Below are 11,578 nucleotides of genomic sequence, written 5' to 3'. Positions count from 1 at the left end.
GTTTTGTACACTACGAAAATTTAGTAAAATTTTAAATATTTTATATACATACATACACACTTCAAAATTATTAAAAAGTGATTCACTAATTTGGTGTTGTGAAATGAAATAATAAATAATGAATAATAAATAAAATGCAATATTGGTGAATAAGGTGCATAAACCAATAAACTGAAGATAGGAGCAATGCTGTTAAGCACAGGTAAGCAACTAGCGCGTACGAAACAGATATGTATATGTACATACAAGTATGTATCTGCATACAGTAGAGCGCGCGTTACATCTAAAGTTGTTTGTGTTTTTGCAAAACGACTCCTAAAGTTTCAGGTTTTGCCCTAAAAATATAAGAATCTAATGCAAACAAGCGCATTATTTTCAAATTAAACCGTAACTACATACTAGCATGTTGCTCCCACGACAGTTGGGTCTAATTAACCCGGATCTTTATCCGGCAAGTACTGTCGTATCGGCATTATTCCTCGAAATTACTTTCGGAATGTTTTCTGCTGTTACAACAACAACTAGCTGCAATTCATAATATGCGATTCTTTCATATTTTGCCTTAAAGAAGTAAATCTAAAACTTTGCGAAAATTGTACTTTTGGTAAAAGATTTTCAGCTCTACAAAAAATAATTTTTTTAATAAACACAAGCCTTTTAAAATAAAAAAAAAATAAAATCAAAGTTTTTCTAATAAAAAATCCTTTTAAAATAAAGAAATATGATAATTAAAGTTTTAGGTCAAATGAAGCTAAGCAGTCATACAAGCGATTTGTACCTCACTAAGTGTTGCTCATACGACATGGTGTACCATATGAATGCAGTAGATTTGAGTCATAAATTGAACTACTAACTTTTAAAGAAATGTTTTCATGAAAAAGCATTATTAAGACAATTTTTCAGAGCGAACAATTTTGCACTAGAATATCATTAATTTTTGCAAATTTTAGCTTAATTTGCATTGGATATACAAACTTAACTGCAAAAGCTGAAAAATCGCATATAAAATATATGAGAAAGGTAAAATGATAGAGGCGCAGCTTAAGTTTTGAAAATAATTATTTGTTTACGTTGCAACCATTTTTTATGATAAAAAGAGTTTTAAGTTTTGAGGGTCTTTTCAAACAAAAAAAAAAAAAAAATACTTGAGGAAATAATATAAATGTGTATGTATGTATGTATTATGCAACCAGTGTCAAAACAAAATATATTATTAAAGAAAAATGCTTATTCAAAGACTTTACAAACCAATAATTTGATTCACCAAAATGTTCTCAATATTGTCGCTATGAATGAATGAATCATATATAAACATATCGTCACCAAAAATGCAAAACAACGTATCAAAAAAAAAAAACCGAAATTGAGTATTTTGTTGTCTACGATTCATTACATCATATTACATATACATATGTAGCATAATATTTTCAGCTTGCACTATCAGATATAACCAATACATAAACAATGTATAACCATTTTATAACCAAAAATCAAACTCAAACTTTGTTTCAATGTGAGTGGGCTTTATTATATCGTTTGTCCTTCATCTGTAAACTTATGAAAAGTGATGTTACGTTATTTTGCAGTTTAGGCGAAGATATGCATTTGTTGCCTTTGCTTAATCTTTTTCTCTGTTTCTGTTACTATTTTCTCGTCGCTTGAACAAGATAGGAATCATGGAAATGGTTTATTTAAAGTAACTAAGAACATATAAGAAGCCTCATCGATTGTTGTTGTTGCCTATTGATATGATTATATGTAAACTAATAGTAGGTGTAGGTATTGAGCTATATTCTGAACTATAGGAAAATGTGTGTTAACGTCTCTTTGTTGTTTTTTTTATTGTTCTAACGTTTATCCGTAAGAAGGAAGGTAGATTAAGATTTTACCCAGATGCAAACGAGAGGTTTAGGATATGAAACGCGAGTTTATTTCGTAGGTTAATTGGTTATCGGTTAAATTACCGGTTAACCAAAAACACTAACTGAAATTTGTGTTAAAATTCCTATGCAATTGCTGGTTAATTACCCAACAGCGCTAACTGAGATTGCTGTTAAAGTATGTTTTTCATTAAATCCACTCCCACGACAGGCACGGACCCGTATTTTTTATACGGTCAAGAACTGTCAATTTGGCAGAATTCTGTCGCTACAACAACAACAACAAATTGCTGATAAACTTTACGAGTTTCTTGAGACTAAATTGGCTATACTAACGCAAACTCTTTTCTGTCGCTACAACATTGCTGTTAAATTTTCTATCAGTCTCTTGAGATCAAATTGGTAACCAACCGAAAGTCTTGCGTACATGTACGGTTAATGAGTTATGCCTTGATCACACGTAACGAGTAGAGCGGCGAGACAGTGACTCGGCCGAGTGCTCGTTTCGTTTAAACAGTAAGGCGAGTAATGAACCGAGTCAGTGGGCGAGTATAGTGGCGGGAGAGTCACTAGAATCACATTTTGTTTACTAGGCCGAGTGCTTCTTTTTTCTTCACTCTTTTGCCCCTTCTGAGCAAATCACTGACTCGCTCGTTGCATGTGAACACGCGTGCGGTCTTCACTCGCCACTCGGTCGATGATTTTTTGTTGTTTATTTAGTTTTAATTGAATTTTGTATTGTGAAACAATTGAAATGGCAAATACTCTTTTATGAGATGCGGTAGACCTTCATTAAAAACTCTTTTAAAATGTCTTTTTTCTACCAAACATTGTAAATAAAACTTTGAAAAACTTCACTGTCTAACTAGATGAACAAAATACGTGTAAACCTCTACTCGCCAACGCACCTCTCTCGACCGAGTATCATACTCGGCCAGAATACTCGTTACGTGTAACAAGGTGTAACAAGGTGTGTATGTTTCCGAACAAATTCTTGCAATATATTGCGGTATCAGTAGCCGTGACTTGTTCGAAAACATACCATGACCAGAATTTTCACCTGTTTCAAAACTTTTTAAATGACATGAGTAACGTAATATTATATACCATACAAATCCTTACAATAGCGGTCTCGAACTAACGAAGTTTGTGGAAATTTTTTAGCGGTAACATTCTGCGAAGGGTTACCACCACACACTGCATATATAAATGAAATACTACACATTTGTAGCAAAAAGTTCAATAATGGTCTCATTTCCCGAGCACCAAACACTCAGCAAAAACAATTCCCACATTTAAGCCACAACAACAACTGGTTGGGAAACAAACCAAATTAAACTTTAATTAACTATAATATAACAAATAATTCAGCACACATTCGTATTTATAAATTTCATACGCTTGACGCCTCAGGACGGAGTTTTCCCAATAACAAATCAGCACTTCATCAGAAAGTGGAAGTTTTTTCTATATTTTTTGTATGTATTCATAAAGATTTTGATTTCGCTTATATTTTTAAATTTATTTTGAATTTTTAATAATCACTACATTTGATGAGTATAAGGCAAACGCAACTAAAATATTTATTATAAATATTAATAATATCTTTTCATGAATTTCGTTAATTGAACAACTTTCTTGACTGCTTTAACGTTAGCTGATATCAGCGCTTACTTAACGACAATTTTTTTACTAAAACTAATGTTAAAGTTTTTTTTTTGTTATTAACAATTTTAACGCTAGAGCAAATGAGTTAGGCGCTCCGTTTTATTAGCCAAAAATATTGTGTGTCAATATTTCATTTTTCGTACACACTATGCCTACGTAGCTTAATGAAATTATCTTTTTTTGAAAACAAATTTTTCTGTTCCTTATTTTTTTCAAATATTCGTATATATTTTTTTTAATTGTAATTTGTTAATTTAATTTTATTAATTATAATTATAATTTTTAATTTTTTTGATGAATTATAATTATAATTTTTAATTTTTTTTTATTTATTAATCGGTTTTCGTATTTGTTTTGGTTAGTGTATGCGCTAATATTCAACTGTTATTATTTTACATGAAATCACAGTCCGTATGTGAGAAAGAACGTGTAAATGTTTTTATGCATAGCTTTGCATATATTATATAATATAATACGAGTTCATTGAATCCTTAATTATTTTTCTTAAATTTGTTTTTTTTAGTTTTAAGCATTTAATTATTTAATATCCTTGTGGGTTTTGCTATATTTTTAGTGTTAACAATTTGAATGAGAAAATTAATTTACTCTTAATTTGTATGCCGTTACGTTGTGTGTATGTTTCATGCTATTGAAATGCTATGTTTTTTTTTGTAAATTAGGCATTTACTCGTATTTTTTTTTTTTATTTTTATATAATATATATAATTTTTGTGTACTTCGAGAATTTGCTTGCTTTTGAAAATTTTTATTTTTTGAATTACGGTTTTTATTTTTCAAATTACAGTTTTTTATTTCAATTTAATTATGTCTCTATTTAAACTCTTCACAGAACCAAAAAATTTCGCTTATAAAATGTTGAAAATTTTTTTTGTGATTTAGTTTTTAATTTGTAGTTGCAAACGGTTTCGAAAGCAGAATTTTTTAAAGTGATTTATCAGAAATGACAGAATGTAATTTTGAAATTGTGATTTTTTTTTTTTAATTTTTTTTAATGATTTTCGAAAACAGATTTTTAAAGTGAGGTTAGAATATAAAACAAAGTTTTTACACTATTTCTTTACATGCTTTACATGAGGCTTACTAAAAAAGTCAGAATGTTCAATAAAACAGTGAAAAAGGTGTTGGGTTTGGCGTCTCACGTCATTTAGTTTGTAGATTTTTAAAACATACCGTGTTTTGATAATTTAGTTTTTTTTTATTAATAAATAGTTAGTATTAAATATTTGGCTTCGTTTGCGAGTGTTTTTAGTTGTTGTATTTTAATGCAAAATTTAGTTTTAGTGTTTGTTCAATATGTTTTAATAAATATACAACTGTAAGTATTATTTACCAAACGGTTGTAGCTGCTATTTTTTTTTAGTATTTATTATTATATTGTCTTCGAAGCAGTTGTAAATGTATGTTTATAGGATTTGAAAGAAATTATCGTGTTTTGTTGCATGAACTTAAAACTGGGTGTTTTAAAGTTATAAACATAAAAACAAACAACTCACTCAGCTCTTACCTTCAGCGTCTTTAGATTCTTGAGAAATAAAGTGTATTCCATAAATGTTTACTTTATTGAACAAAATATTAACACTTTATTTATATTCGAGGAGTTTTAAGCTGGATTGCATATAAATGTGCTTATTTCGAAAGAAAATATTAAAACGAACTCCAACCAAAAACCATTTTTCCATGTTTGATCGGTTAGTTCCTATATGTTCGGATATTGCAACATTGCCTCCTATGGCATTGCAACATTGCCTCCCATGCCGAATTTGGCAGAGATATCTCGTGCAATAAAAACGCTTTCCTTACAAGCATTTGATTTCGCTCGTTCGGTTTGTACGACAGTTATATGCTCGAGTAAACCTTTTTGCACAATTTTTTTTGAAGATTACACCAATGCTTTTGGCAATAAAACATACTAAATTTCTTTAAAATACCACTTTAAATGTAAAAGCTTTCCTCACAAGCACTTTATGCCGATCATTCAATTTGTAATGCAGTTGCATACTATAGTGGTGCTATATTAGCGGTTTCGATGAAAGCACAGCTTCTTGGTAAGATCATTTATGCATATATTTTATAGGCTGCCAGACATTACCTTCTAGGTGTTACAAACTTCGTGGCAACCTTAATATGCCGTCTTTATTGCAAATAAATTGTACGTTTAGTGCCGCTAATTTTATGCCATAATTTGTTTAATTAGTCTCCAAGAGTTCGTGCTACATTGTGAAGGATTTGCTTACTGCAACAAGAGCAAAATACAGTGCGGTTGAAATCCGTAATAGGGATTTCATACTCTACCAACCCCACTGAAACAGAGTTGAAAACCGAAGACCTAAAAAAAGTTTAAGAGTGGTAAGGTTTTCATGGCAAAAATTATTAAATTTTTTGCGAATTTATTTCTTAATGTTTGAGTAATTTGATTCAGACCTTTTGTACCTTATTGAGCACATTTTTGACAATAAAGGGTAGTATTTTTGTTTCGTTACTTTTTTGTTCATAAATTTTAGACGCGTTTTTTCTCACAACTACTTTTCCAAAACTACTTGACCGATTCATTTTAAATTTTGTACACATTTTTGACATAAAATAACCCCCCTCCCCCTCACTCGTTTAGTTTTTTTTTTACGTCAAGCGCGTTTTCCACTCACAAAATTGCGTAGAGAATGATGGAGGGAGGATATGATTGTAATTTGACTAATTTTTCTTGATTTTTTATTTTCGGGAGATGCTCTACTAACGACTTATGCTTCAATATTTCTGCATTAATAAATTACCTTATATTGTTAAAAGTCTGCTTAATAATATACACAAGGTCCAAATAAAATTGCGCAATCAATATTTAAGAAATAAATTCGCAAAAAAAGTTTTTTTGAAATCAATTTTGTTTGTAGCGTCAATAACATCCTTGTAAACCTGTGCTAAGTAAGAACCAAAACCATATTTTCACATTTTATGAAAAGCAAAATATTAACTGACATGTTGGCTATTTTAGTCTAACTAATACATATAAGCGTTTAACAGACTGCAGCGATAATGTGTCTTCGATAATTAGTAAAATAATAAGAGCCTTTTTTTTGTAGAGAAGTGGCTACTTCACTTTTATGGAATTTTTTTTTTTTTTTGCCAGAAAAAATTGTTTTGTTGCAATTTTATTTGTCAGCGAGTGGGTTTGAAATGTGTGTGTTTATGTATTGATATTATTATTAAATTTTAACTATTTTTATTGTAAATTTAAGCTTTAATTTTTATTTAATAAATATTTCAGCTATTTTTATAATTATAAATACTTGACTAGTTATATGTTACGATAATTTTAAATTTTCTCTAATTAAATTTTAAAAATTCATAAGCACTTAATTGCATAACGATGTACAAGAGCATCAAGAATACACATGACTCGACAAAGTCCACTGCGCTTGCGAACGCATAGAAATACTCGACTAACTTTTACCTTTTATTTAAACACACTTGGTCATAAATTATTGCCTAGTACAAATTTAAAATGCCATACTCGTACGACGTCCACCGCCGCCGCCGCCACCCGCACCTATACGTGATCCACCACGCGGCAGTCCACTATGCGAAACGCTGCGGCCCATTCGCGCCTCGCTACCGCGCCGTTCACGCGCCTTCCGCAACAGATCGCTCGTGCTCGGCCGACGGCTATCACTCGCGCTGGATGTACCGCTGCGCTTGCACGACATAATGTCCGACGTAGAGGAGCGTCGTATATTGCCCGAATCGATGGCATACGGCGACAGGTAGTACGGCGAGGGCGAACTCGCCTGCGAACGCGAACACATGTCGTAACGATTGATGTGCAACAGCTGCGAACTGGAATGATTGTCGTCTTCGTGTGAGCTATTGCGACGCGACGAGTACGGCGATTGCGGATAATCGAGCAGTAGATTCTCCGCTTCCTCAGCATCGACTGATTCGATCTTCAGATAGGGCGGCATACGATTGTTGATGGCTGTGCCGCCGCGACTACCCAACGGCGTGACGGCGTCCAGTAAACCGCTACCATTCGCATTATCGATTCTACCATCACCACTGTCGGCAGCGCTACCGCCGCCGCCGCCGCCACTTTTGCTGCCAGCACCGCCACAACCGCCCAGCGAAGACGATTGTGAGTGCGAATGTTTGTTGCCGTTACGCAAGCCAGAATATAGTGATTTGATGTGAAAGTCGAACGATTTGAAGTTGAGCAATGAGCGACGCTTTTGAGTTTTCGGTTCCGTCTCGGCGCTGGCATCGCTGGTTGGTATCAATACGCAGCCGTTGTTGTTGGTCGGTGTGGTGGCGGTTGTGATGGCGTTGGTTGTGGCACTTAAACTAGTTGTGTTGTTGTTGTTCAAAGAGTCTATTTGTATAATCGCGGTTGCACTATCTAAGCGTGTTGTGGTTGTTGTAGTGGTTGTTGTTGTTGTGATGCTAGCAGTTGCAGTTGGAGATGCCGTTGTCAGCGTTGCGGTCGCAGCGTCTAAATCGTAAATATTTGTGGTGTTGTCGACTAAACTACTAACGGTATTATTAATTAACAAACTTTTATTGGCTGTAGATTTTAATAAGTGTGAAGAATGGTGCTGTTTTTGTAAATTTGCTTGTTGTTGTTGCAGTTGTTGGTCTGTGTAATGCACGTGTAGCGATTGCTGCGCATGCTCCGGCTGATGTAGTAGTAACAATTGTTGCTGTTGTTGTTGTTGTTGTTGTTGTTGCTGCTGTTGTAGTTGTAAGTCATGTTTGCTTATTGTTGTTGTCATTGTTGTACTACTTAAACTAGTTTTACTACTAATCGCTTTCAAAAATTTATTATCGTTATCTAAGGACCCCTTTTGTCACTGAATAACACAGAAACCCTGCTTTGACGCATCCTTCGCATCGGCCTCCTCGCAGAATGCCTCTTCCTCATTTTTCGGTGACTCTGCCCCACAAGGGCCGCCGCCACTGAGGCTAGGCGGCCCCTGAGGGCAGGCTGATTGTCACCGAAGTGCGAGTGTCGATATCATTGGCGGCCGCACCGGTTTATTCTCTAATATGCGCTCCAACTCCATCAAGACGCTGGTTGAGAGGCGTGGCAGTAACTACAAACAGACAATTTGTCGCCGTGTTAGTAAACAAAAAATTAAAGCTTAGTAAATCGTGCTAACCTGCAAGGATTGCAAACTCTGATGCAATTGCTCGGCCGAAGTTGCACCCAGAAGCAGACATTGCACCGGCTCGTGCTTGAGTGACCAAGCGATAGAGAGTTGTGTTGGACTGCAACCCAATTTCTCGGCCAGTGCTGCCAAATCGCGCAAGCGATCACAATGTCGACGCCCCTCGTCTACACGATCTTTACCCCAGCTGCCTTGTGGCGATAAGGCCGCCTGCAAGTCAAACAAAAACCATAAAGAATGTGTACACGCAAAAGGAAAACGTCTAAAAGAACTGAATACCATTTTTGTACTATTTTCTTAATTTCACCCCCCCCCACTTACATTTCGGTTAATCTCATCCTCTGTCCATGAATAACTTTGACTTTTCGTCTTGAATGATCCCTTTGGCAGAAATAGTTTTTCACCATTTTGCGTATCGGCCAATGCCATTGATAGCGGTCCCCAAGCCATTAGGCCCACACCAATCTTATTGTACATTTCCGGCAAATAGAGCTCGCACTTCTCGCGACAAAACATGTGATACTCTGATTGTTCGACTATTGGTGTAATACAATTGAACTGTCGGCAGTTAGTGTAGGCTTCCATGATCTCGACATGTGACCAACGTGCTGTGCCCCAGTACATAGCCCAGCCCTGCTGAATGACATAGTTCATGGCACGTACAACTTCTGTGCGAAAGCGTAAAAAGAAATAAGTAAGACGTTTTAAAAATTGGAACCTGAATACTAATAACATTACTCACCTTCCATGGGGCACATAGCGTCCGCCTTGTGTATGATCACAATGTCTATATATTGCAATTGCAAACGTTGTAAACTGGCTTTGACACACTCGATGATGTGCTTGCGTGAAAGGCCACGTTCTTCGGATCTACCGACGTAGAAGAAAAGAAGAAGAACAATAAAAGAAGATGAAGAAATGTATACAAGATTGTAAGAATATAAGGCGATTTATTCCTGTTGCTAAAGAGTATAGTAGTTTTGTTTACCTAACGGGTTACCTATAGGGTTATATATGTATATATAATTGATCAGGACGAGACATGTTGGAATCCGAGTGATAGTCTGTTTGTATGTCAGTCCGTTCGTGGAAGCTGTAACTTGTAATATATTTGTATACGGGTTCCTTAGCGAAAAATGGGTCAATGCCACGCCCACAACTCGTTTATGAAAAGCCATAACTAAAGACTAAATTAAGACATAAAACTGTCATTCGATGCAGGGGATTGCAGTAGCAAAGCGGACCTGTTTGCAAAAAATTTTGAAAAAGTGGGCATGGCCCCAGGTCTCCAATAAGTTTAATTTACATACCTCCTTAACTAATTTGCAGCACAAATAATAAGAATTACTATTGACAAAATGGATGAAACCGGAATATAATTTTGATGAAATTCTACATCTCGCGACCCCTCCGGCCGATTTCAACTAACTTTAGCACGCAGCATTCCTTTCATATTCCTATGTCACAATATGAAAATGAAAAATCCGACTAAAACCACACCTACTTCTCACATAACACAATTTTAATTTGACTTTTGATCGAAAATGTCGGCCAATTTGTGATATATATATATGTATAACTGAAATTAAAGGATAATCCTTCTCTTATGATGGTATGTCTGTATATCAAAAATGGGTTGAATCAGACAATACTTCCATTAGCCTTCATATATTTAATATACCGATTTTGGAACTTCGTGGTGAATTTGCATATATCGGCTAATATTTGAGTTATTCCAATGAAAAGAAGAGAGCGTGTTGTAATCATAATAGTGTATCTGTGTGCCTAAAATAGATAAATTTGGCCTAGCCCCTATATAGCTAATATCAGAATTTTCGAACGTCCGGCTGACTACTCTATTTGATTGGTTTTACATCTTAAAGTATATCCCAGGCTTTGATTCTTGCAAGTTGCAAGAGTATAAGATGTTCGATTGCACCAGAACTTAGCCCTTACTTACTTGTTATATTATACTTTTAAAATAAAATGTTCATTTAATAAATATTGTATTATATAATCCTTTTTTAAAGCATCTACTTATAAAATGTACATATGTATATGCAACTAAATATTTCCTTTTACATATATTCATTAAGCATTTTAAAATATTGTATTTTCAGAGTATATAAAAAATCGCATGCGAGTTCTTTTATATGACACCTCAATCGCCAAATTGATGCTAATTTACAAACAAAATTTCAAGGAGAAGCAACAACTACCGCAATGTAGTAGGCATGTAGTGAGTGCATTACTCCTTCGCTATGCTGCGATGCGCTAGCTCAAAGGAGAATGAACACAAACAATGCACACTTTTTCCCCATTCAAACTCCACCACTAACAATAAACACAACAGCATCACCGCTGTCGTGGGGAACTCTACTCACACTCACTACAGATTTGCTCACAGTCAGTCAATTGGAATTTTTCAATCGCGATCGGTCAACGGTCAATTTGCGTGTCAGTTCGTGTTGCGGGAAATAATGATAATAAACGCGTACGAAATTAATAGTAAAAGTGCTTTTTAAATTATTTTGTTTAATGTAAAATTTTGAGTCAGAGTTGTGCAAATTAAATGAAAAGTTAAATAAATATAGTGAAAAGTTAAATTAAGTGTAAAAAGTTCAAGTAGGAAATTTTGTTTTCTATTATATGTTTATGTGTGTTAATGGTGTTAAGAGCGAAGTGAGTGGAAATCGAATATTGTATATCATTAATAAATAGTGCTTTAGTGAATTAGTGCATTAATTTCTATTTAAATATCGGGTGATTTTTTTGAGGTTAGGATTTTCATGCATTAGTATTTGACAGATCACGTGGGATATCAGACATGGTGTCAAAGAGAAAGATGCTCAGTAT

At 34.5% G+C, this 11,578-nt stretch overlaps 2 protein-coding genes across 2 annotated transcripts in view; both read right to left on the bottom strand.

The window, feature by feature from the left end:
• Positions 1-6,855: 6,855 nt before the first annotated feature.
• Positions 6,856-8,337, bottom strand: LOC108968800 (transcription factor kayak-like). The gene has a single exon (XM_018933102.1). The coding sequence runs from the start codon at positions 8,324-8,326 to the stop codon at positions 7,061-7,063; it is 1,266 nt and encodes a 421-aa protein (XP_018788647.1). The 5' UTR covers positions 8,327-8,337; the 3' UTR covers positions 6,856-7,060.
• A 64-nt stretch (positions 8,338-8,401) lies between these two features.
• LOC108968349 overlaps positions 8,402-11,578 on the bottom strand; it is a 181,194-nt gene continuing 178,017 nt past the window's right edge. The window contains exons 8-11 of the mRNA XM_018932376.1: positions 9,465-9,592; positions 9,044-9,390; positions 8,714-8,932; positions 8,402-8,647 (exon numbers count right to left, since the gene is read on the bottom strand). Of these exons, the coding sequence (XP_018787921.1) occupies positions 8,546-8,647; positions 8,714-8,932; positions 9,044-9,390; positions 9,465-9,592 (796 nt within the window). The 3' untranslated portion in view covers positions 8,402-8,545. The remainder of the gene's footprint in view (positions 8,648-8,713; positions 8,933-9,043; positions 9,391-9,464; positions 9,593-11,578) is intronic.

The sequence above is a fragment of the Bactrocera latifrons genome, unplaced genomic scaffold (assembly GCF_001853355.1).
Source record: "Bactrocera latifrons isolate USDA-ARS-PBARC rearing strain unplaced genomic scaffold, ASM185335v1 scaffold_0, whole genome shotgun sequence".
In the NCBI taxonomy this organism is placed as follows: domain Eukaryota; kingdom Metazoa; phylum Arthropoda; class Insecta; order Diptera; family Tephritidae; genus Bactrocera; species Bactrocera latifrons.
The sequence above is the reverse complement of the archived record's forward strand: the minus strand, read 5'-3'. Positions and strand labels throughout refer to the sequence as shown.

Excerpts from the sequence above, each read along its gene's own strand:
- LOC108968800 (XM_018933102.1), bottom strand. The coding sequence starts at position 8,326 with ATGACAACAACAATAAGCAAACATGACTTACAACTACAACAGCAGCAA.